The 27,604-nt window shown below is 42.8% G+C and overlaps 2 protein-coding genes across 2 annotated transcripts in view; one reads left to right on the forward strand and one right to left on the reverse strand.

The window, feature by feature from the left end:
• The window catches only part of LOC134220103 (protein embryonic gonad), a 509,451-nt gene that overhangs the window by 85,309 nt on the left and 396,538 nt on the right, over window positions 1-27,604 (forward strand). The gene's annotated exons all lie outside the window — the stretch shown is intronic.
• LOC134222513 (uncharacterized) lies at window positions 23,175-27,391 on the reverse strand. Its single transcript, XM_062701660.1, has 2 exons — window positions 25,206-27,391; window positions 23,175-25,125 (listed from the first exon to the last, which is right to left on the reverse strand). Exons 1-2 carry the CDS (start codon window positions 27,389-27,391, stop codon window positions 23,175-23,177), a joined length of 4,137 nt encoding a protein of 1,378 aa, XP_062557644.1.

A 27,604-nucleotide genomic window follows, 5' to 3' on the forward strand; every position in this document is an offset into this window, starting at 1 on the left:
AAGATTGAGCACTCACACACAAATATTATACACGGAAAATCAAACTTTTTTGAGTGTATTGAGTGTGAGAAAAAGATGGCTGTGAGAAAAAAAATCTCGCAGAACTCTTATAAAGTGCAAAAAGCGCAATATAAAAATATTTCTTTAATGCAATCTCTGTTGTGAGTGCAAAGGTTGCCTAAGTTTTATCCTAATACTTTCAATGGAATGCGTTGTTGATTTTTCTGTCATTGTAACAAAGATTCTTAAGTTTTATAATTTTATATCTTTCTGTACCAGAATTATATAGCGAGAGCAAAAAGCTCCATAGGAATTTGATCAACTGTTTTGTGGCATACCTTGCGATTAACTCGAAGATTTTCGAAAGAATGGTCGTTCGAAATTTCATTGACCGGATTTGTGTACATGTGCTCATTTTGATGTAGTTGCTTCAGTCTTTTTTTAAGCGGATGGTAGTTTAATAGAACAGAAATATTTATATCTTAATACGATTATGTTTTTATGTTTCTGCGACCAGGACACTAGTCAAACAAATGCAGAACAAATATATTATTTTAAGCTAGCAACTGAATTAGAAGCGGCATTGATTTTAGCTTAAAAATCGAGAAAATGGTCCCGGGGGTCCAACTCAAATATTTCGATGCTTTGCTGAACAAATGGTCATAGATGTGACAACGCAACAAAAAATATGTTTATAGAATTCATAATCAAAATTAAGAAATATGTAGGAAATATGTAAATGAAATAAAAACTGACTAAGTTGGAATTACTTTTCAGAATTTTCTGGGGGGGCCACAAGTAGGTCTGGAGGGCGTCAGGCCCCCCCGGCCCCCCTTATTAACGCCAATGGCTACGCGCTCGCCACAAGCTGACAACAGTTGCGACGTTCACGTTAAATATCGACATCTATCTTCCATGGCGATGTACAACACTAACGCTCATGGTCCGCTTTCCCCAATGACGGCCTTCTGCTGATCAGTCAGCTAGGATGGCGACTATCCTGGAAGTCACTCTTGTGACAGCACTTATCTATTCTGCGTTCTGACGCATTCTTCCGACAATGTTATCGGTGGTAGTGTTCATTCCGCATGCCTTCAACATCGCACTCCTCTCCACTTCGAGCCGAGGACATGTGAACAGGATGTGCTCAGCCTTTTTTATGTCTGATACCAGTTGAAGCATCCATGGCATGTTAAGAACTGAGTCAAGCCAATGTTTGGATCTACATGTAGCTCTCGATGGACTCTCCGTAAACGGTCATCGTTACATCATCGACAAATCTTACCCGAGCAGAACAAATCAGACAAAATAGTTGCAGAATCTTGATGGGGCTAAATCTGGTCACATATATGAGTTATTGTGGCCCTAGTGGAACATGTGTGCTGCTAGGGCAGTAGCTTGACTCCTGGCGGGAGCTTCAACCTTAACACGCCATCGTATATGAAGTTCCATTGCAGTTGACCTAGTATTGAGCCTGCGGGACACTTTCCGCAATAGGGGCGCTAGCCAAGCCTTCCTCTGCCTCGTAGTTTAGCAGTCGATTCTAAAAGTATAGCTACCCAGAATCTTGTAAATCCCTACCGGTGCTCCCAGTAGAAGCAACGATTTCGCAATATCCGTCCAGCAGGCAATGTTGAACGCATTCTGCACGTCAATAGTTATTACTGCGCCGTTCGCATTCAATGGCGACCTCAGCTGCATCAACCACCGATTTAATTGTGCCCAGATTAGGGCTTCCTTTCCGAAGCCCTAATTGCTCGCTCGACAATCCTCCCGCCTTATCCACGTACGGCGACAACCTTTTCAAGATTAAATTTTCCAAAAGCTTCCATCAGTATCTATTAGATAGACTGGTCTGTTACGCTGAGGGGTTTCCAGGAGGCTTACCCAGCATTTAGGGTTTATAATGGTTTTATGGAAGTCTTGTGGAACAAATAATAGTTTTCAAGACGTCATGTTCGGGATTACATCCGGACAAAGTGCTCGTCTACACCGTCAATTTCGCCACATCTTCGTAGTCTACTCCTATTCTAGCTGCTGGTGGCGTGGTGTAGGAATAGAACTTCAATTGTCGTCTTCAGCTTAATTGAACATCACTCGGGAGGAGCCAGTGTTTTGGCCTTCACCTCCCGTTAGGCGGCTTCTCATAGGTTCAAGTTGGCGTTCTGACACAGTCTGTCGAAGCAGGCTTCCAGCTCTCTTAAATGGCATTGTTTAGGGTCAGCATTTGACTAGCTCGATGGATTCCTCTCTCACTTCTTCCGAACGTACCCTTTGCATTCTTCTTCTAGCCTTGAGGATGGTTACTCGAAAGGCAGCAATTCTCTTGCATGCACACTTAATTTTTTTCGCCGAGATCTCAGCATTTTTTGTTTATTTTCCCGAGGTGGGCACCGCCGAGTTTCAGCAAACATGATTTTTGCCTAGATCTCAGTAAAAGTGACGTTTCAGTTGCTGAGATACGGTAAATATTATGCCGAAAATCAGTAATAAACCAAATTTTATGCCGAAGTTCAGTTCTGAAATTTACTGAGCTACAGCGGTGCCCGATTTTGCCGAGCTCGAGAAAGAAAAAGTTAGTGTGTGGCTTGCAAATCTGCGGTCGCACCTTCCACGGCATAATAGCGTCACACACTCGTGACAGAACCGCAGCCATTTCCTCATTTCGTTAAACTCAACGCTCGAAAACTTTCGAGTCCCGCCGGATTTACTAAACTACCTGTTCAACCAACCCTTCACTATCGCCGAATTGTCTTAGCCCTCTACAGGAGTAGAGGAAAATCGTCAGGCTCCGATCAAGCACTTTCTTTTGCCAAATTCTTTTTTCCTGATTAGGTCATCCAAGCTTGGTTTGACTAAATCTTTCCGAACAAGTGGCGGCTTAGTCTCGTCATCCCAATCCCAAACAATAACATTCTCTCTCAAAATAGCTAGGGCAATTTTACTGATCTTCAGCGTTCCAAGGTCGTCGAAAGGTTGATCAATGGCCGAGGTTTCTGATAACAAGCCGTCCGCCCGGGTACGGAACGAATTTGTATTTCTCCAGTTTGGCGGATGTTCTTCAGGGCGCCTTCAAGGAAGGAAGACACATTCTCCGTATGGGGTTATCCGAGCTCCATTTTGGCCTTTGTTCGAAACAATTTCATGGGATGTTCTTTTCCTCATTGGAAATCAAGCTTGACGATCTAAATCTTGAGTCATTTAATTTTGGGACGCACTGTTTATTTTATTGTAGCGCTCCTAGGGGTTAGAACTGGAACGTTTTGACAGCCAGGTCAGGTTAAAAAATCGCGAAATCGTTAAAATTGGCTAAATCGACCGTGTACCGTGTTCTCAAACATTAACGTGATTAGCATACTACCGATCGAAAGGATCACAACAAGCGTCGTAGGGGAACTAAAGATCGGAAGCTGCATTTGGAGGTATTGATAACGATTAGTGCAAAGCCAGAGCAGGCGGATCATGCTATCACAAAAAAATCAATGCCAGCCAAATTTGCCTGCCAGAAGGAATTTGATTTTCTCGAGCCAGTAAGCAACCAAACAGGACACTACAACAGAATCTAGTAGCCAAAAGACGTTCCCGGAAGTTGTACAACGAGGCTCTAACGAAGTACGGAGTATGCATTCTTATGGACGACGAAATGTACGTGAAGATGAATTTTGGACAGTTTCCCGGACAGAAGCTTTATAAAGCTACTGGACAAGGTGATGTCCCGAGAGAGATCAAATTTGTGTTTTACCGATAAATTTGTAAGAAAACAAGTTAGTGAAACAATCCATCCTCGACCGTAAAATCTTAAAACTTTTTAGTGTTTCCATTGCCTGGGGTTAAATCTTCAAGGCTATTATCGATATTCGAGTTCTGTACGATTTGAAGCTTACCTGCCTTGCCCATCGTAACATTGCCGACATTCTATCTCCAACATGCAAGCAGTACGTCAGAGCTGCTTCTGGGTTGCTATAGTCCGCGCATGCCAATGATGGTGCCTGTACCAAAGCGGGCCTCTTACTATTCCAACAGCGTGCACTTGCGGTCATCATCGGCTGCACAGCATCAACTTCCGGAGATCGCAGTATTTGCCCAATGGAAGATGAGTGGCTCGACAACTCTTGTCTAAATGTCACGGCAATGGAGCTGATGAAGGACTCTTAGTAGACCGCGATCATACTAGGAACTAAATAACTCAAGGCTACAGGAGTTCGGTTTCGAGATTTCATCGTCGGGAAACTCATCGTTTCGAACAGCAGCGGAAACGGAAGCCGATAGATTACTTGGGAAAAAAGCGCCAATCAAGAAGGAATTTCAGGAGGATTGCCCAGGGAATTTCCAAAGGAATTCTCGAAGAAATTCCCAGAGGAATTCTCGAAGGAATTCCCAGGGGAATTCTCGAAGGAATTTCCGGAGGAATTGCTGAAGCAATTTCCAGAGGAATTCCTGAAGGAATATCCAGGAGAATTCTCGAATATCCAGAAGGAATTTCCGAAGGAATTCACAAATGATTTCCCGGAGTAATTCCTTCGGGCATTCCTCTGAGAATTCCTTTAAGAATTCCACCGGGAATTTCTGTGGGAATTCTATCGGGGATCCTCCGGGAATTACTTTGGGAATTCTATCGGGAATTCCTTCTAAAAACATCCGGAAATTCCCGTGAGAATCCACCGGGAATTCCTCCAAGAATTCCTCCGTGATTTTTTTTTTCGGGAGTTCCTCCGAAACTTCGTTTGGGCATTCTTCCGAGCAGCATTCCTTTGGGAATTCCTCCGGTAATTGCATCGTGAATTCGTTCAGGAAATTCAACGAGAATTTATCCTTGAATTGCTTCGGGAATTCTTCAGGAGAAGCCCCCAAGGCCTCCGGCATTCCTACGATTATTCATCTGGGAATTTGTCCGAAAATTTGGTCGGGAATTCCTTCGGGAATTCTACCGGGAGTTTCGTTATGAAATCTTCGAGGAGTTCCTTCGGGAACTCCTTCGGAAATTCTTTCGGGAATTCCTCTTGGAATTCCTTCTCGAATTCCAACCGCAATTTCTCCAGAATTTCTTCGGGAATTTTTCCGGAAGTTTCTTCGAAAATTCTATTGAGAAATCTAACGGGAATCACTTTGGAAATTCTTTCTGATATTCGTTTGGGTTTTGTTTTTGGAATTCTTCCGAGATTTGCGTTGTGAAGTCTCTTGGGTATTCGTTCCGGAATTTCTTCGAGAGCTCCTTTTGGAATTCCTTCGGAAATTTCTTTGAGTATTCTTTCAAGATATCCTTCAGGGATTCCTCCGTTTTGGAGATTTTTTTTGGATTTGGATTTTACTTGGAGTTGCCTCCGCGAATCCCTTTGGGGCTGTCCACAAACCACGTAGACCGAAATTTCACATTTTCAAACCCCCCCTCTCCCCTTGTAGACTTTCGTAGACTTTTCCGAAACCCCTCCCCCACCCCCTTGAAGTCTACGTAGACTTTTTAAAATTTTACAAAACATCATATGTGATTGGAAAAATCACAGCAATTCAGATATTCAAATCCGTTTCCATATCCCTTGTCAACATTACAGTAAAATTCAAATTTCAAACATAACGAAATCAAACTGAACAAAATCAAACAAAACAAATATCAATCCAAAACGAAATCAAATTTAATCATCTGTCCATAGCTCTTGAAACTAAATCTCGAAGCCAATTGATTTCATTTCTGTTGAATTTGATTCCTCCTAGAGGTGTGCACCATCGTCACCGACACTTGCATCGGCGTGCCACAGCTTAAAATCTGTCACGCATCTGACCTATAATTCTTCATGCCGGTTCAAATTTGTAGAAAAACGAAGAATTTTCAGAATGTCGAAAAATTTCGAGTTGAAATTCCGAGAATGTCAAGTCTACATTCCAATAAGTTTTTTGTGGAAATTCCGTAGAATTTCCCGATTGATAACCTTTAAAGTTTCCAGGTAATACTCCAAAGAACTCTCCGTCATAATTCCGATTTTCGTGATCGAAAAATTCTCCACTGGTCCACTGGGTGTTATATGTCCGTTGTCTCATGCTAGGTGTTTGAGTGTTTCTGTCTGTACGACCTCTGCTCTGGTCGAAGACGGTGTTCATGTATTTCTCTTTAAATTTTCCGCGAAAACTTAAAATTATTTCCCGTGGAATTTCAGAATGGTTACTTACCGTTTTGGCTCAAATTCCGAATATGGCTCATATCCCGAATACTGGCCTTTTAGCGCCCTAAAACTAAAGTTTTCATTAGTTTTCCATACTGAGGATCAATATTGCAGAAGAATTCAAGCTTCTATGGAGAAAATTACATAAATAACGCCAAAATGGCTATTTAAAAGCGAGTGTTCGGGATATGAGCCAAAACGGTACGATATTTTGAAATTGCTCTTGCAAATAGGAAATTTGAAAAAAAAATCCTATGGACATTCTAAAGAGTTTTCCGAATAATTTTCTGTGCAAATTATGGAGAATGAATTGTTGAATTTTTGAATTCATTGAATTTATTGTAAAAATTTCGAATACATTTTCATGAAAATTACAAATGCTTTCTTACAAGAAATGCAATAATTTTTTTGTGGAAACTCAAATAGTTTTTGGGAGGAAACTCAAATATTTTCTCTGAAAGTTTTCAATAATTTCTTTAAAAAATGTTGAAGATTTTCCATCAATATCTCCAAAGAATCTGCATTAGAACTGCCGAAGAAATTGTAGAGAAATTTTCTAAGAATTCCCCATGGACATTTCGAAAAAAAAATCGTTTAAATGTATATCCAAAGAATTCCACATGAGAATTCCGAGAATTTCCGAAATTAAGAAAAATTTCCCGGGGACTTTCCAGAAAACCTTAAGTGGAAATTCTGAAGGGTTTCTCGAGGAAATTTCGGAGAATATCGGTTACAAGTTCCAAAGAATGTCTTTTGGAAATTCCAAAGACTTTTTTTTGTTGGATATGCCAAAATGCTTCCTTTGTAAATTCTGAAGAATTTTCCTTTGAAGTGCGACATAATTTTCCGTGGAAATTCTAAAGAATTATTTGTAGTTTCTAAAGATGTTCCTGTCGAAAATCAAAAGATATTTTAGTAGAATCTGTAATATAATCCAAGTAGTAATTTTGAAAAAAAAATCTCGAAAGTTTGTATAGATTTTTCAACACAGAAGAATTTGCTGTTGATATCATGATATTTTTAAACCGTAGTTCAAACTATTACTTCAGTGAAATCCATAAGATTTTTCTGGAGAAATTCGAGAGACTATTTCGGTAAAGTCTTGCAAAAAAACGGAAAAATCTGAAAAAAAAATTAAACTAGTGAACTTTGCACAAATATGTATATTTGTATGAATTGTATGTATGAATTGTTTTCAAAAAAATAAAAATTAAATAAAACAGTCTACGTAGACTTTTAGTTTACCCCCCGTCCCCCTTCGTAGACTAACGTAGACTTTTCCGAAACCCCTCCCTCCCCCTCAGGAGTCTACGTGGTTTATGGACAGCCCCTTTATAGCTCCTCCTGGAAGGAATTTCTGGAAGAGGATTTCTTGAAGAAATTCCCAGAGCATTCCCGGAGGATTTCCCAAAAGAATTCCCAAAGAAATTTCTGGAGGTAATACCAGAGGAAGTCTCAGAAGAATTCCCGTAGGAAGTCATGGAAGAATTCCTGGAGAAAGAACAGGAGTAATTTCCGCAGTAATTCGTGAAGGAATTTTGGAGGTAATGTTTCCACGAAGGTATTCACGAAGAAATTCTCAGAAGAATTCCCGAAAGAGTTCCTGGAGCAATTCCCGTATAAATTCCCAATGGAATTCACGGAGGAATTCCAGAAGGAATTCCCGTATGGTTTTACGAAGGAATTCCCGGAGAAATTCTCAAAGGAATTTCCCGATAGTTTCATAACGAAATTCCCAGAAGGATTCCCAAACAAATGTCCGGACGCATTCCCAGAAAAATTCCAAGTAGAACATACGTATGAATTCCGTAATGATCTCCTATGTTTTTCTTAAGAATTCCCGAATGACTTCTTCTTCTTCTTCTTCTTATTGGCATTACATCCCCACACTGGGACAGAGCCGCCTCGCAGCTTAGTGTTTATTAAGCACTTCAATTCCCGAATGAATTCTCGTTGAATTTCCCGGCGTTCCTTTGTTTCTTTTTTGGAAAAAATCCGTAATTATCTATGGAGATTTTCCAAAGTGATTTATAAAGAATTTTATAATAGATCTTCTGGATGAATTTCCTCAAAAAATTGCTGGACATACTCCCTTGGATAAATTTCCTGAAATTCAAAGAAAAATTATAAACTTTTTAGATAATAACAACAATTTTTTAGATGAATCTTCAACAGTTTCTATTAAAGGAACTCTTGGAGTGGTGTTCTCGAAACCGACAACAATTAGGAGAGTTTCCAAAAACTTAAACAAACTCGCAGATCGTAGATTTTAAACGTTGTATTGCTTTGCTCGTATGTTAAATTTTCCCTGTTGGGGATCCAATTATATTCTTAACGATAGTATGCATAGTTTAATTCAGTAGGGATTATCTCAGTTTACTCTTTACTCACGTTTAGTTTCTCCTCTGTTTGTTTTTTCTGGGAAACGGTCGCGTACGGTATCGTGTTTGCTATACCTGAATATGGCTATGTGCATGATAATATACATTAATCCATGGGTCCTATGCACTATGTATCAGATATAGTTACCTTTGATTTAGCTAAAGATAGCTATATGCTTTCCAAGGAAGTACGTAATCACCTCTCTAAAACTACAATTTGGTCCTATCTGCGGTAAGTGAGGAGAGTTCAGAAACTAGGTACAATCTATCTTATTTCAGGTCTTTTTAAATTCAATTTTACCTTCAGCAATAGTCCTATCAATCTAGAAATGATCTTCGGTAACTTTATTTCAACACAATACTTAACTAGATGTTTAAATGCTGACCAAACTCAATTTCGGATTAGATCTTCAGCTTAACTCGTTATCAATCGATTTGTTATTATCTATGGGTCGTCTTCCTACATTCCTCTTTATGCTGGTTTGTTTTGCTCCAATTTCATAAGTTCCTTATAATCGAGCTCCATCGCACACTAGTGGAGGCGAGGTTCATTGGAGCTCATTGCGTGGGGTGTATACGGGAAAATATGGGCATTTATTTCTTACTTACTAACTATGTGGGGTTTGTTAGAGGTGTGTTCGTAGTTTGCGTAACAAGTGGCTTCCAGAGGATTTTAAAAGAGGAACAGAGGAATTTCTAGAGATCCTTCGGAACTGTCCCTGCAAAAACTGCTTACAGAATATTAAGCAGAATTTCTAAAGGATCTCTATTTTCCTCGGAAAAACATGTTGAAGGTACTTTTGACGCTAAGAGTTCTGGAGAATTTGCTGAGGATAGTCCAAGAGGGATTCTTTGACGAACTCTGGGAGGAAGTCATGTTAATATTTCCGAAGGAATGCAAAGTTTGGGGGAATTCCTAAATAAATTTTAAAATCTTTGAAGGAATTTCTTGAGGATGGAAACGTTGGAGCCACTTGTGTATTACCCTATAATCCTTGCTATCTATATAATTTCTTAATACAGTCGACTTTCCACATCTCGGTGTTCTATATCTCAAAATCTCTCCATATGTCGATGATTTCCTCAGTCCCTTCAATCTACATACATTTGGGCTTTCTGCATCTCGATAACCTCCCTATCTCGATATCTCTCCATCTCTATGGGTTCTGATCATATTTTTTTCAGGATTCACTCTCCTTATGTCGATATGGCCAGATTTTTAGGCTACTAGACCATCTTTGAACAATAACAAAGACATCAACTACAGCACGGTATACAGAAAACAAGGTAGGCTCGTTAGAAAAATGACACTTCGAATGTGACGCATATTTTATCGCCACATGTTGGAGTACAACAGTAAGCATGCTGCGACCATAGAGCATCGTCTCGGTCCAGCTTGTGCGAAGATAGCAGTGACGTCACATGTTTACATACAAACTGAATGTTTATATACGTGATGAGCCTGCCTTATTTTTTGTATGCCGTGAACTACAGGAAACGACATTTGTTTTGTTGTCGTTTTTCATAGCAACGAGCTTTTTTCTTACGATAAGCAAGACGATGGCACCGCCTTCTATGAGTCGGAGCGTTACTCAACGTAGCTGAAGAGCTGAAGAGTATGACAGTCTACACCAAAATCCAATAGGGAAACAGCTCTTATCAGAGCAAAGATTAGTGTCATCAGTTCAATCATGCCTCTAAGTAGAAGAAACGTTCTGTTGCCAAAGGTCGGGCGATTTTTCCAACAAATTGCAATAAATATAACATTAGATTAAGACATTTTATATTTTGATACGCTATATTCTAAACGCTATTGGATGATCAACTATAACATCTGTTAAGCAAGATATGTAGAATAAAATTTCGTTAAAAATGAAAAAAAAAATATAACACTTTTTTTTCTTAAGAACACTCTACGCTGTCAAACATTCTTAAGGGTTCTATTATCCTGATAGCCATGATAATTTATCATTGTCTCGACATGACACCTTAAACAGGACACTCGAACAAAACCCCCTCATCACTTTCATGTTTTATGTTGGTTAACAAAATCCCAACCAGATTGGCTGTTGACCTTTTTTTTCACCATTGTGGCCCAATTCGATACAAACCGTTTCATGTAAATAAGGCTCGGTCTGCACCTCAACCAACACCGAACTGAACCACATTCGGTCAAAAGGATTCCTCATTGTTACGGTTCCTTTTCTTAGCTACATCATCGGATCAGGAGAAAACCAGCGTCCTCTTCGTCGGAGCAGTTTCTTAAAATATTTAAACATTCAACAGCCTCGACGACATACGGGACCGATGTACCGATGCGCACCTACTTGACTTGTCTGCGCACCCCAGGGTGAGTCTGTGAATAATATGACGTGATGATTGTACGAAATGATTGCGGAAAGGGATGCCGAAAGAGCAGAGTCTTGAACCCTTTTTTTCGGTCATTTCGGCACTCGTATAATTTAAATACGTTTGACAGTAAGAGTCACAAGTCATCAATTGAACTGCATGAGGTAGACAATTGATCTTTTTTTCTGCATTTCTCAAATTCCAATATGCATCTGATAATTCATGGTGGGATGTGCTTCATTTCTTAGTGTAGTTAAATTATGGAAGAAGGTGCTTCTAAGGTCTAATATGGAAAGGAAAGCATATGTAATGTAAGCATTTTGTAAAACTATAACAATCCTTTCGAATTCCCACCAGTGATTGTTCAAGTGGATCTAATCAGCCACTCATCAGTGAACGTTGTTTTACCTCTTCACAGTAATATATTCCACGAGTGGTGCACCGTTTAGCCTGGGAAGAAACCGTCCCTGGGTCCGGACCAGCGTGGCAATAAATCACTCAAAATAATTCGACATGCATCATACAGCCTTAATTCGACTAGTTTAACCCTTCCGTCTTCCTGAACGGATTCCGCGTGGCCTCAGCGTCTCTTATCTCCTCGTTGACGGTGAAATTACAGCGCGAGCGATACTTACCACGATTCTCACCGTGAGGGTTCCTTTTCCTGCCTGCAATGACTCTAATGAATTTCGTACATCCGTCATGATGGCATAAATAGGTACATGAGCATGCGTGTACCCGCTCGCGATGTAATTAATTCATTCAACCGAACGATGACTTTATAACCATGGGCAAATGGGACCACCGCCGCCGCGCATAGCAGATGGACGGATTGTCTTTGGGTCTTCGGCATCGACAATGGCGTAGTAAGGGAAGACAGCCTTGCAAACCAACTTATCGTTATAAGGTTTGTTGTGGTTTCCCCAAGCTTCTCCCAATTACAGCATTGTAAATTGGTAAACACGCGGGAGGGTGAGTCGGACGGAGGTGGCCGCAAAGCAATGTTGACTGACGAGATAATAAAGGTAATTTCAATCATTTCACTTTGAATTGAGATTTGATTGGTTTACTTTGGCTTAGATATGATGGATGGATGATTTATTTATTGATCTTTCGGTGGGGGGAATAATCGCCAATTGATGCACGACGCGGAGAACCGTCGTCTCGATCGTCGTCGACGGATCTTGTTTTCTCTTCGTGTGTAAGCAAGTGATTTATTTTTGCTTTGCTACTCCTTGGCGATGATGATGATGATAGGCGCCTGGTCAAGGGGCGGTCAGTTCCAGTTTGCAAGGGTGAAAGAAAACGGTTCGATGTAGATTAATGGCTTCTGCTGGTCCGGGGTGGTAGGTCCATTGCTCGGCTTGGTGTCCCCAGGCTTCAAAGCTGGTCCGGAGTGGCCCAGCGGGAAGCCCATATGTGTCTGAACAAATAGGTTCTGCGCGGTTGTCAATCGTGGAAAGGGACATTTCAATAGGTTTTTTTTCTCCGAACGATAGGCTATCGGTAATAGAGGCTTTTGAATCGATCGATTGGATATGTGAAACGTGATTCATCTTATTACGATTGTTGATGCGATGACGACAGTAAACGCAGGAAAAGTGCAGTGGAGATCGGTTTGATAGAGAAGGCCACACAGGAATTCGTACAAATTTCTTCTCTTAGGAATATATCTGTTTTTGGGTATTTACTGCTGCGATGTACGTAATGGAAGACCCATTAATTAAGGCATTAAATGGGTAATTAAGTTGTCTGAGAACGGATGTGGAAAGATTGTGCACGCATACCAGGAATAACAATATTATGAAACCAAGATGAACCTCCGGTCTGTTTTCATAGGGTTCTAGTACTAATCATCCCATTTCAAGAAATCATTCGATCAAATATTCTATCGGTGAAAACTTAAGAAAATTAGGTTTTAAAATTTTACAGGGGTTAGATATAAAGGTTGAGATATGAAGAAAATTGTCGAAATTCAAATCAGCATAACTTTTCGTAAAATAATTCACCTTTGATAAAAATGAAACCATTGGATGCTAAATGTTTTCTAGGTTTTACCTCAGATGAAATTTCCTATCGGTCTGAAGATTCCGGAATTCCGAGGTTGATGGAAATGCATTCATTTCACTGATGCTTTTCATTATTTGAGACGTAAGCATAAAATATTGTTTATGTCTCCTTCAGGAACTAGCACTAGTCCAATGCGGGCTATATGTCGATAATCCGCAAAGAATTCTCAGATATATTGTCGTTTCCGTGGAACTGATTAAGAGAATATGATCGAATCGATAATCGAAATCATGGAAAGTCGTTTTTCAAGACGATGATTATTGAGATTTTCAAGATCTTAATGTGGACTGACTTCCTTAGAATATGTTGGGGGAACTAACCAATTTGGGGCCCTCCTTAGCCGTGCGGTAAGACGCGCGGCTACAAAGCAAGACCATGCTGAGGGTGGCTGGGTTCGATTCCCGGTGCCGGTCTAGGCAATTTTAGGATTGGAAATTGTCTCGACTTCCCTGGGCATAAAAGTGTCATCGTGTTAGCCTCATGATATACAAATGGGTCATTCCATATGAAGTGACCGAGAAAAAATGCAAACGTGCAATCGACTTTCTTAGAATTGAATGAAATTTTGACCAATTGTTTATGTATGGGCTATACCCCAAAAACCAAAATTTCGTGGTGATTGGACCTCCCCACGATTAATTAGACCATCCCCCGTTTCGGACAAATGTTTGAAACTCATCATATTGTTTTGTACATATCTCTGGAACTGTGAGGACTATAATGAATCTAAGGTAACCATTCGAAAGATTTTCCAAGGAATTTATTAAAAAATAATTTGTTGATGTGCAGTGTTGCCAAATGAGCAATTTTTAAGTTTTCGTGTGAAAAATGCATTTTTTACCCAATGAGTATATTTTTATTCAGGAAATAACCTCACCAACGTGTTCTTTGACCATTTTTACATTGGAAACGCTTAAAACCCCGAGGTACTATGTTCCGATTTTGAGATACAGGATTTTAAAAATGAAAAGTCCTTTTTTCACTGTGAACATTGTAGATTTTTTATTGATTTCCGAACATACACACATATACGCAATGACACATACAAAACACACATTCACAGCTTATTTGTTTGCTTCCCCACTTACAGCATCGCGTTTGAAATTTATATGGAGATTAGTATGGAAAAATATATTTTTTGCATTTTTGCTCCTAGCGGCTTTATTTTATCGTTAATTCAATCATCTGACTCAATACTGAGAGATGCTGAAAGAGTTTGCTGAAGAATAAGCATTGCTGGAAATATTAGAACGCTTTGAAGATTGATTGTTGAAATCATATGCAAGAAATCAATGTTTCTGCCAGCACTATCTGGTCAACTGTGCTTACTATGTCTGAAACTCGATTATGCATATGTACAACATGTGATAGATTTAGTTCGGAAAAGGTATTGGAGGGTAACCGCCGCTTCGGTGGGCTTTGATCCCACTGTCCTTGTTAGACGGAAAAACCATTTCTCTTTCAGGAATTTTCCATTAAAAATTGATCTGAATAACCCCAATTTGTTCCTCAGCACTAAAAGATTAAAATTTTTGAAATAACACTCAGTTGAATTATTGGTACACGTAGTTTGGCAGTTCTGGTAGAATAAACAATTCTAGTCGTCGTTCCAGCAAGGCTTCTTCTTCGGCAAAGATTTTCGGCATCCTTAGGGTCAACTATTAAAAATTAAAACAATATGTCCCATGGTTTACGAAAATCTGAATTCTCTAGGAGTATAAAATGCAAAAAATATAGCGAAAGTATATTGGCCGTTAAACAGCAAATATAATTCATTTATTTTCAAAATACAGCAAATAAAATCATTATCTCAAAGAAGACCTTTTTTATTATGTTTGTTATTGGTCTACTATTTTCATACTTTGATAATATACACACACACAGTTGACAATTTTTTATTACATGGTGAGTTAGAAAGAGCTCATGGCTATCGTCAAATCACATTTACGTGCTGTGAAGTGTGGGTTTGATAAAGTAGTAGTAAGATAAAAACTTTTCGTGGATAATTCTGCTCTAGTGGACTAGTATTGACATTAAGGTCTTCTCCCTTTTATATAGCTACAAAATACGTTTAAAAATTGCATCCAACGTTTTTCGCCATTTTCAACCCTCTTACCTCCCACCTGTCACAAATCACTAACCCTCTCCTTCTGTACGTACAAATACCATTGATAGGGCAGGATCGTAGGTTCCGACGGGTTTCGGGATTCGCAAACGGCCGGGGACACACTAGTACGGCCGGACACCTTAGGGCTTCTCACTGGGCACAACTATATTTCAACTAAAAGAAATATTTTCGAGATTTTGCGGGACCTTTATTGAGTACTTCACTTTTGGCGGTTTGACTCTAACTAACTAAATTCTTTATTATTTCGTTCTATTTCTACCCTACGTTGTGTGAAATTTTTCAATTTGAATTTGCCATAAATTTGAAATAAATCAAAGGGCTGCCAGTCTTGCTGTCAGCATCATTGGTAACCTAATTTTTGACAGCAGTTCATTTGAGAACTGTCATCGCCGCCACCTGAAATTCTTGAATTTCATTGTAAATCAACACAACTACATTCTAATTCATACATTGAGTTCAAGAGAATATGTTTACAAATTATCAGTTCCTTATTTTTAGGATTCTTCAACGGGCAGCAAGCAAATCTTTGTTATTGGACGTCGTATAACTCCCCTGCTGGTTAGCAAGTCAACGACTCGAGTGAGCTCATCTGGTCCGGGGATGATATTCAGGATTCTCGCCAGCGGCCACTTCACAGGAGCAAGAAACTCGTCGACGATGACGACCATTCTACCTGGTTGGATGTCAGTGTTCGGGATGATATGTCTACTTTCCTTTTGCAGCTCCTGTAGATATTCAGCTTGCCACTGGTGCCAAAATTGTTGGACGCGATGACGTAAACTCCTATAGTGGTCTAGACGATTGATGGGAATTCTACTAACATCGTCTTCAGGAAAAGTGGACATTGCAGTGCCCAGGCTTGTCAAATGTCATCTGCATGTCATTTGACTAATTTGTTCATAACTTTATTTAGAAGCCAAATTTATTCCATAATTTTAGATGTACTCATAACGCTTGAATAGGGCTATATTTTTGTCCAAGGGTACATTGCTCTAAATATAACATCTGAGGCTGGAGAGTGAAAACTCTCCAAAATGTCACGTGTCATTTGACATAATGTCATTTGAATGACATTTTGCCTCCTACGCCCCAGATTACATATTTACAGCAATGTCTTGTTAGACAAAGTTGTAGGCACATTTAAGAGCTACAAGTTCGTCATACATCATGAATTGATAGCTACCTTCTGAAAAAAATTCTGGGAAAATTATACAAACGAATGCAAATGACATTTTACAACACTGGCAGTGCCTATTAGGAAGTGGGCTGGTGTAAGGGTGGCGAGATCATTCGGGTCCTCAGTTAGTGGTGTTAGCGGGCGAGAATTCATTGCTGCTTCAATTTCTGCAAGGGCTGTTGTTAACTCCTCGAAGGTAAGCCTTGAATCGCCGAACTGCCGGTGTAAATGCTTCTTTGCTACCTTCACCGCCGCTTCCCAAAGACCTCCAAAGTGTGGAGCCTTAGGTGGGGTCATGTGCCACTGGATGCCCTGATTGGAGCAGTAATTAGCAACCACTCCGCTCAACTCTTCCTCCTGAAATAATTGGTACAACTCGCGAAGTTCATTGCGAGCACCTTCAAAATTTTTCCCATTGTCGGAATGAATGTGTGCAGGACAACCCCGACGAGCAATAAATCTCCTAAGCGCAGTGAGGAATCCAGCCGTCGATAAGTCGCTCACCAACTCTAAATGCACGTCTTTTGTCACGAAACAAACGAAGACGCTGATGTAAGCCTTGGTTGGCGATGCTCTCTTATGGATTGCTTTTATATAAATTGGGCCGGCGTAGTCAACACCGGTTACGGAAAATGGACGGCTTGGTGTTGTTCTTTGTCCAGGCAACTGTCCAGTTTGCTGCTTGGCCGGGACAGGAGAGGCACGGGCACATCGGAAACAGTTTCTTAAAACGCTATTCACTATTCTCCGGCCTTGTACGGGCCAGTATTCTTGACGGATGGCCGCTAGGGTTACGCGGCCGCCACCATGGAACAGCTTGAGATGATAGTGCTTGACAATTGACCGTGTTAGAGGATGGGAACTAGGAAGGAGGACTGGATGTTTGGTTAGGTAAGGTTGCTCTGATAGACGCAATCTACCTCCGACTCGTAGGATTCCATCTGCGTCTACGAAGGGGCTCAAAAGACGCAAGTTCGAACGTTTAGAAACAGACTCTCCCCTCCCCAAGTACCTTATCTCCTCTGCAAAACAATCTGCTTGAACTAATCGGATCAATAGCATTCGGGCTGCTGACAATTCTACCACCGTGATTGATCTTGTTATAAACACCGACTCGGGCTGTGATGACGATACTGTTTTGCGACGACAGGCGTCAATGAAACGAAGGCAATATGCTGTCACTCGTAGCAAACGATTGTAGGAAAAAGACGTTGCGAAAATTGAATTCGTTCCGAGTTTGTTTTGAATTGCCGCCACCATCGTCCGCCGTTCTAACATCTCCTCCGGTGTTTTTCTCGAATCATCTGATATTATCCATTCTGTTTCAGGTCTCCCTAGCCATGATGGTCCCCGATGCCATAAACTACTGTTGAGAAAATCGTCAACTTTCATCCCTCTAGTGATCAGGTCTGCTGGGTTTTGTTTTCCTGCGACGTGATGCCAACGAGATCCCTGTGTTGTGTTCTGAATTTCAGAAACCCTGTTCGCAACGAAGGTGCTCCAAGTGTATGGAGGGGAACGCAACCATTCGAGGGTGACCGTGGAATCTGACCAGAAATACGAGTTAGCGATGGTCATGTCAAGTGGTTCAGTAACTTTCTTGTGCAGTCTTGCAGCACGCACAGCAGCGGACAACTCCAATCGGGGAATAGTAATTCTTTTTAGAGGAGCGACTTTTGACTTAGATGCAATCAGCTGCACTTTCGTCCTGCCTTGGGGGTCGGTTGAACGAGCATAAACGCTTGCACCGTAGGCTTGTTGGGATGCGTCTGCAAAAGTATGCAACTGGATTACGGATTTCGGTAGAAAGGCATATCGGTCGACACGGTAGGAATTAATTCTCGGAATGTCAATACGGTAGTTATCCCACTTCGCTAGGAGGACGTCAGGAATTGCTTCATCCCATCCGCAGGGTTGTAGCCAGAGCTGTTGTAGAAGCATTTTAGCGCGTACAATAACTGGTGCTGTTAGGCCAAGCGGGTCAAAGTGTTTAGAAACATCCGATAAGATTGATCGCTTGGTTGGTGGATCACTACTTAGATCGAGATTCGAGTTGAAGCAAAGATGATCGGATGCGGGCTCCCAACTAACTCCAAGTGCCTTTATCGGTTCGATGTGGTCAAACTTTAGACTTGGTTGTGTTCCAATCCGAGAGGGGTCAAGTCCTTCCAGCACATTCGAGTTGTTTGACGCCCACTTTCTCAGCTGAAAACCTCCCTTTGCCAGCAGCTCGTCGAGTTCTTTGCGTGTCTGTATTACCTCCTCCTCGGAATTGGCTCCCCCTATGTAGTCGTCAATGTAGAATCCCTTCTTCAGTGCTGGACCACCTAGTGGATAGGCATCTCCTTCATCGGCAGCGAGCTGTTGCAGGGTACGCGTCGCCAAAAAAGAAGATGGAGCAAGACCATATGTTACTGTTAACAGCTCATACGTTGCGATCGGCTCTTCCGTGCGGAATCTCCAGAGTATTCGTTGCAGTGGCGTGTCATCGGTGTGCAGTAGCACTTGACGGTACATTTTAGCAATGTCCGCGACAAGAGCTACGGGGTATTTTCTGAATCGTAGAACAAGAGTGAGTAACTCATCTTGGACAATCGGACCTACCAGAAGGCCGTCGTTAAGGGAATACCCTGTGGATGTTTTAGCCGATCCGTCAAAGACTACCCGAACTTTCGTGGTGGTACTGGCTTCTTTCATTACGGCATGATGAGGTAGGTAGTTTACCTGCGCCGGTTCCGTTTCGTTTGCCGAAACGAGTCTCATGTGACCGAGTGACAGATATTCCGACATGAAAGAATGGTATTCTTCCATCAAATGGGGCTCCCTGCTTTAACGATTTTCGAGACAATGTAAACGGCGGATAGCAGCAGATTTAGATTCCCCCACATGTGATCAAAATCTACATGTCGCGGAAGTCGCACGATATATCTTCCTTCCACTGTGCGGGAAACACCGGATACGTAGTTGGTCTCACACTCCTGCTCTTCAACAGAATAATTTCGCGGATTTTCGACTTCTTCTATGCGCCAGAAGCGCTCCAGGGATTCATTTAGTGGATCCGAAAGCGAGACATGACATGCTACAGGGAGTGAATTTACGGAAGTTTGAATCCTGCCGGTAACAATCCAATTAAAAACGCTTTTAATTAATGTGGGACTGTTAGCATTTTCTATCCGGCTGCTGAGATTTATGTAGGAGAAAAAATGCTCAGCACCTAGTAGCATATCGATGGATCCTGTCTTGTGGAAAGTGGGGTCAGCTAGCATCAGATTCTTTGGGACATTCCAAACTTCTCCTGGGGATGACACGACGGGCAAGTCGATGGTAATGCGGGGCATGACGAGGAAGGCAAGGTTGAGCTCAAAGTCGGAGGTTCTCGAACGGATGGAGGCACTAACAGAGTGGTTGACACTGGAAGAAGATTCACCAACGCCGTACACTGGGATATTTAACTTGCATCGCTTTAACCTCAGTAATTGGCATAGTCGTTCGCTTATTATGTTTGATTGTGAGCCACTATCCAATAGGGCTCGAGCGGGGTGCTCTTGTCCGTTGCAGTCGACAACCATCAACACGACCGTCGAAAGCAAAACATTCGCACTCGATGTTTGTGATGAGTTGATTGTTTGGGCAGTCACAGCATTCATGGATGTGGGCGATCGTTTGTTGTTTATAGCTGTGTCATGTTTGATGACGGGCTTCGGTGTGTATGTAGCGGATGGTACGGTGCGCGATGTAGTGGGTGATTGATCAGCATCGTGAAGGTGATAGCCTGGATGGATCAATGAATGGTGTCGCCTTTTGCAGTGACGGCAGGAGAATTTCGATTGGCAGTTTCGAGCGAGATGGTCTTGGCGAAAACAAGTGTGGCAGAGATGCTGATCATTGACAACTTTCAGTCGATCGGAGACGGACATCTTTTCGAACCGTGTGCATTGAAAAAGTGGGTGATGTTGATCGCAGCAGTGACATTTGCGAAATGTAGTTTCTGCTACAGCATGAGAAACGGTTTTGTGGAAAGGGGGACGTCGAAACATAATTGATTGTTGATTGGAAGATGGCTGTGCTTGGTGATTAACGGACATAGATTCCAATACACGGATGCGACGTTGCAGGAATTCAATGAGACAAGAGTAGTCAAGGTTTTCAACGGTCGTAGCGAAATCTTCCCAAGCTTTCAGTGTGGCTTCATCCAAACGCAGACAAAGTAGATGTTCCAACATGGTACTCCATGTCTCGATTGGTTCTCCTAATTGGCGGAGTGTTTTCGTGTGGCGTTCGTACTCATCGACAACTGAGTGTAGAGCTGCGGCGGATTCCTTTTTCATGCGGGGACAGTCGAGGAGAGCTTGCAAGTGGCGTTTTTTGAGGAGGTAGTCGTTAGCGTAGCGAGAGACTAAAGTTTGCCAGGCGATGTTGTAGTTGGCGGAACTAATTCCAATCGATTCGACGAACTGCGCTGCTTCTCCTTTCAAAGCAGCACGCAGATAGTGGAATTTTTGAATATCGTGGACCTCGGTGCTGGAATGTATAAGCGCAACGAATGTGTCGTGGAAGGGAAGCCATTGGTTATAATCTCCGTCGAACTCCGGTAAAGAAATTGTTGGTAGTTTGATTCCGGAGAGCCCAGAGAGTGGTGCTTGGGGAATTGTGCTTGTCGAAGGTACATTGGGGAGGTAGGATTGTAGAGTGGCTTTTGTGCGAAAATAACGGGTTTCATAGTGGGAGCGGAAAGACAGGTTCTGAGCCATACCTTCTTTGGTCAGCTCAAGTCTTCGAGTTGAGTCTGCACATCATCTAGTCCCATCCACACGGTATCGAGATTCTCTAGACGTAACTTCACCTGGCCTTGATCCCGTTCCGCCTCATACTTTTCGATGAATTGTTCCGCTCTCCCTAGAGCTGCAGTGAGCGTGGTTCGGCGATTGATGAGCTGTTGTCTCGTACGTTCATCCGTCATGGCGGATCCGGAGAGTCGATGTGTGCACTAGATAGACGATACAGAGAAAGACCCGGTAGAGCCGGACAAACGGAGTAGTGAAGTTGGAGCGTTACTAACCTTCTCAAGGCTAGGTTTAAGCCTTGTATTTTATTTCGAAGAAACTGTAACGGCTTTCTAGGCACAACTAGTGGCTGATCGGTTGATAAGCCGGAAACGGAAGGAGATTGTTTCGTCTAGAGCTGACTATTGCTGAATGGCGAACAGAATGGTACTCGTCGTGCACGGAGTCGGATGGAAAGGACCGGAAAAATCGGAAAAAAAATCTCAAAGCACCCGCGGTATACTCTGCGCACTTCGGAATGATACGTACCGAGTGCCTAATAGTATTAGGCCTTGTATTTAATTAAATAAGCAGGAACTCTGGAACAATTTTACGATGGCGCGGAATCACATTGGGATTTAGGAAGATGGCGATCTTATGACTACTTCTTGGGCATACAATAGTTCGGAATGATGGCGTCAGATAGCGTCGGCGTCCGTAATGCGATGGCGGATATTCTGGGAGGAAACCTGATCCTGGTCACGGCACCAAGATGATAGGGCAGGATCGTAGGTTCCGACGGGTTTCGGGATTCGCAAACGGCCGGGGACACACTTGTACGGCCGGACACCTTAGGGCTTCTCACTGGGCACAACTATATTTCAACTAAAAGAAATCTTTTCGAGATTTTGCGGGACCTTTATTGAGTACTTCACTTTTGGCGGTTTGACTCTAACTAACTAAATTCTTTATTATTTCGTTCTATTTCTACCCTACGTTGTGTGAAATTTTTCAATTTGAATTTGCCATAAATTTGAAATAAATCAAAGGGCTGCCAGTCTTGCTGTCAGCATCATTGGTAACCTAATTTTTGACAGCAGTTCATTTGAGAACTGTCAACCATTTACATAATGATTTGCCTTTTCATACATTATTTTTCCACAATAACATAGTGAAAGTCTACTTCCTTATGAGCTAATTTATTTTTACCTTTTTCGTACACTAAGTGTACCGAAATGCTTTATGAAGGGGGAGGTCCAAATAGTTTGTTCGAATAGCTCACCAAGTAGAAACAGTGGGATTTCCTGCCCCCAGCATCGATCGTAGCCCTTGTTAATCGCCGTCAGTGGAACCAGCTTGCCTTGCCTTATATGTCTTCAAAAGGAGATCTTTCCAGGAATATATTGATCCAAGTATTTCGGTGATGATCCAATAACACAGCACACGCGACGGTCAAGTTATACAACACACATTTATTTTAAAAAACATGCAATTTAACATGCAATTGATTTATTGTACGTAACTATGTATTTAACTTAAACTCTAACGAAATTGAACCGTCGGGCCGAGGGTTGTTTAACCGTGTGTCTCGATGACTAGGTAATTGTGGACTGACTCCCAATCCGATTCTGTCCGTTCGCCAGTCCTCGGGAAGGTCGATGCGATGTTTTGCACAAGTTGATGAGCGTTGGTGGTTTGGAATTCTCGCCTCTCTTGGTATCCAATTTCCAGCCTTCCTTATCACTCGCTTGTCCATCCAAGGTTGTGATGATGAAAATGACATCGATGACGATTCGCTCGCGTTGGCTTGATGTAGATATCGTAGATGGTGGAGATCGCGCTGAGCGTGTTAAATGCTGCTATGGGCTGTTCTCATCGTTCGGCTCGTGTAGGAATCTGCGTGTGTGTCGAACCCAAATATGCTATTTCGCTATCTCCGCGTCGAACGATACTGGGATGGCTTCATATGCAGCACAACGGTGGCTCTTTCTATTTGGTGCTGCCTTAGTTGCTGCCGTGGATTATCAGGGTTGTAGTTAAGGGCTCGTTACACTTCGCAACATCCTCACCCACCCTGAAATTCGCCGGATTTCTGAAAAGAAAATAGATCCTCTTCGACAGGATGGGAAGGTGGAATGGAAGGTTGTGCTATTACGTGGGAGTGGCGGATTCATTGAAGGGCGTGTTATCATGACCTTCTGGAAGCGGCAGGATACAAAGCTTTTCTACCGGTCGCTTGATAATACCTGCGGCGGTTTTTAGGGTCACAACTCTTACAATTTCGTCACTACCAGGGTGAACATTGATTATGCGCCCCATTCTCCATTTCATAGGAGGTTGGTTCTCGTCCTTAATGACAACAAGCTTTCCGACTTCGACCCTTACTGCTGACTGCCATCTTTTGTTCCTAGCCTGAAGTTGACAGAGGTATTCTCTGCGCCATCTCTTCCAGAAATCCTGCAGCCTCCTTTGGGTGAGTTGCAGAACATTGAGGCGGTTAATTGGAAGTCCACTTAAGTCGGGTTCCGGTATCGACTGGAGGGATGAGCCGATCAGAAAATGGGCGGGTGTCAATGGTTCGAGGTCATTGGGGTCGTTAGACAGAGGCGTTAGGGGGCGAGAGTTGAGGCACGCTTCGACCTGGGCAAGTAGTGTAGTAAAATCCTCCGGAGATACAGGCGAATCACCTACAACTCGTAGCAAATGGTGTTTTGTTGATCGGACTGCTGCTTCCCATAACCCTCCGAAATGAGGGGCACTAGGCGGAATGAAATGCCACTGAATTCCATCTTTGCTACATTCTCTGGCTACGACTTCGTTATGGTGGTTGTTTTTCAGCAATTTCAGCAAATCTTGCATTTGGTTGCGGGCGCCGACGAAGTTGGTACCATTATCGGAGTAAATATTATTGCAGCGACCTCTCCTTGCCACAAATCTGCGAAGCGCTTGTAGGAACCTGTCGGTGGATAAATCTGACACCAGTTCCAGATGAACCGCTTTAGTACAAAGACAAACGAAAACAGCTACGTAGGCCTTAACTGTAGCACGCCGAGGAACAGGTCGAAGATAAATTGGTCCAAAGTAATCGACTCCTGTTTCGGAAAATGGACGGGATATAGTCACTCTTGCGGCTGGCAAATCTCCCATGAATTGTTGCACGGAAGTTGGCTTGCAACGGAAGCATTTTTGACATCTGTGAACGATATTCCGGATTACACTTCTACCCCCTAGTGGCCAAAATCGGAGTCTTAGTATGCTGAGCATGAGCTGTGGTCCCGCATGAAGTAGCTGTTTATGATAATATTGAAGCAACAGTCGTGTGAATGGATGCCGAGCTGGAAGAACAACGGGGTGCTTCGCTTCTTCTGACTCCAGCGAGTGCTTCAGTCGTCCTCCCAGTTTGATCAGCTGCTCATCGGATAGGAATGGATTGAACCAGCGTAGCTGAGACCTATTTGAAACCTGTCTCCCCGCAGAGATTTCCTTCAGTTCTTCGGCGAATACTTCCTTCTGCACCAAACGAATCAACGTATCTTCTGCCTCCTTCAATTCAGCTGTGGTGAGGAATCCCGCATCGTTTCGTCTAGTTGCCGTTGTTCGAAGTAACTTCATCAGACGCAACCAATATGCAGTTCGGCGAATCATGTCGGTATACGAAGAAAACTTGCTAAAATACTCGTGGTTGAACTCGCTTACTGTAGAAGCAGCTACTGCGATAACTGTCCGCCGTTTCTCTGCCTCTTCCTCACCAGATATTGGGGTTTCTAGTGGTGTTGGCCAATTATTCGGGCTTTCCTCTAACCAGGTGGGGCCTCGCCACCAGAATTGGTTTTCGATGATGTCTTGAGGAGCGATTCCTCGGGAAATTAAGTCTGCCGGATTTTGGATTCCGGGAACGTGACTCCACCGACAGCCTTCCGTGATTGATTGAATTTTCGCCGAACGATTGGCGACAAATGTAGTCCATGTCGTTGGGGGTGCCCCAACCCAACGTAGAACGCAAGTGGAATCTGTCCAAAAATAGCCGCTTACTGTTGTTTTGATAGACGTTCGGACCTTTTCGTAGAGCTGGGCAGCCAATACCGCACCGCAGAGTTCCAGCCTGGGAATGGTCTGACATTTTAACGGAGCAACCTTTGATTTGGAAGAACCCTCCCGTCTGCATCAGTGCTCCGGACGTACAGACAAGCACCGTAAGCCTTCTCCGAGGCATCAGAGAAACAATGCAGCTCGATTACAACCGCTTCCGGAATGATAACGCATCTTTCGACCTTGGCTTGATTGAGAAGATGTAGTTTTTCGTGAAACCTTCTCCAGGCCTCACCCACCGTTGGAGGTAGTGATTGATCCCATCCTAGAGATTGTTGATTTTCATCGCGTATGGTCCATAAAAGCTGCATAAAAATCTTCGCCGTAGTGATAACCGCTCCCAAAAGTCCTAGCGGATCGAATAAAGTTGCAATCACAGATAACACGCTACGTTTTGTAAGAACCGTGTCACTGTTCAGCGAAGGAATGATGAACTGGAACCTTAGAATGTCCGAAGATGGAATCCAAGTCAATCCTAGGGTTTTTACTGCTGGATCTGGGTCCAAGGTAATCCCATCCGAAGTTCGAATCGCCAAATTTTCTTCGGGAATGCCTGCTAGGGCTGCTGGACAGTTGGATGCCCATTTGCGAAGTTGAAAACCTCCTCTTGACAGCATCGCATTCAGTTGAATCTGCATCTGCGTTGCTGTTTCAACATCGTTCGCGCCCGTAATGACGTCATCCATATAGGTGTCTTCCATGGTTGCACGTGCTGCAAGAGGGAAACGTCCTTCCTCATCCACAGCGAGTTGTTGTAGCGCCCTGGTAGCCAAAAACGGCGCAGGCTTTGTGCCGTACGTAACCGTATTCAGCTCATACGTACGGACATTTTCCGATGGCGAATTTCGCCAGAGAATGCATTGTAGAGGGCGGTCTTCGGGACGAACGATGACTTGGCGGAACATTTTTTCCACATCTGACACCAGCATGATCTGTTTTGTCCGACATCGCAGGATTATGGAGCGGAGATCTTCCTGTACTATTGGTCCCACCAGTAGTACATCATTGAGCGAGACTCCTGAAGACGTTTTACAGGAGGCATCGAAAACAACGCGAACCTTGGTTGTGGTTGAAGCTTCCTTCACCACAGGGTGATGCGGTAAATAGCACCTTCGAATCGAACCTTGGGAATCCTCATCCAGCATCTCCATATGTCCGAGATTGAGATATTCTTCCATAAAAACGACGTACTGTTCTCGAAGTGATGAGTCCCTTGCCAACCTTCTCTCGGTTCCTTGCAGGCGTCGAAATGCTATGTCTCTCGATTCACCCAACCTTGACACGGCGCCTTCCATCATTGGTAGAGCAACGGTATATCGACCATTCGTATTCCGCTGCACAGTACTAGAGAACCACTCCTCACATCGCTTCTCCTCAGGCGAATGAGCCTTGCCTGACTCTACCTCCTCACAGGACCAAAACCGGGCGATTAAGGTATCCAAGCCATCCAACGCGGACACATTGCAGCTTATGAGAAGAGAGGAAGTTGATACCGAAATACCACCGCTGATAACCCAGCCAAATACTGATTCGTTGAGGGTAGGAAGTTGTTCCCCCAAGGATATCCTTTTCCCAGTTTCAAAAAAGTCGAAGAAGCACTCGATGCCAAGTACGATATCCACTCCGTTTGGCTCGAAGAATGTAGGATCCGCTAACTGAATTCCACCCGGCAGCGTCCAAGCATCCGTGTTGATAATAGTTGTTGGGAGATCTACCGTGACCCTTGGAAGAACCAGGAATGCTAGTTCACGAGAATAGTTTGAAACTCGTGAACTGAGTACCGCTTGAATCCTTTGTCGAACCTTGGTCGCCGCCTGACCAATTCCTGCCACCGAAATAGCCACTCGATCTCGGTGAACTTGTAACCGTTGACTCAACCGCTCTGTAATGAAATTACTTTCGGATCCGGAGTCCAGTAGAGCACGAGCAGGGAATCGATTGCCGATGTCATCCTCAATCATCACAACTGCTGTTGCCAAAAGAACCCGCGTTGGATGTTGGTAAGCTGCAGCGGACACTACAGCCTTCGTGGCTCCCACGTTAGCCACTTGGATATTGGATGAATCTCTTTGATTCTTGGGTTCCGGTGGCTGGTTACCCCCAGCAACTACCACCGCCTTGGATTCTTTCTCCTTCCCCTGCTTGAAACATACTAGGGTATGGTGCCGACCCTTGCAGTTCTTACAGGAGTATTTTGATTGGCATTCCTTGGCATGATGCCCCGCCCTGAAGCAATTCCGACAAAGTCCATGAGATTTCAGTAGACTGTCCCTGTCCATGTTTATGTTTAGTCTATGTTTATTTTATTTCGTCAACCAACGTAGACTAGTACATATACATATACATGTTTGTTTTTGTAATGCTATAGTATAATTAAATAATAGGTTTTTTTAGTAAAGTGATATATAATTTTGATTTTGAATTTATATTGCTGAGTTTGTAATGTTTGTTCTTTGGAAATACTGTCTAATGTTATGCCGAGACATTGTTAA

This window comes from Armigeres subalbatus, chromosome 3 (assembly GCF_024139115.2).
Source record: "Armigeres subalbatus isolate Guangzhou_Male chromosome 3, GZ_Asu_2, whole genome shotgun sequence".
NCBI lineage: Eukaryota > Metazoa > Arthropoda > Insecta > Diptera > Culicidae > Armigeres > Armigeres subalbatus.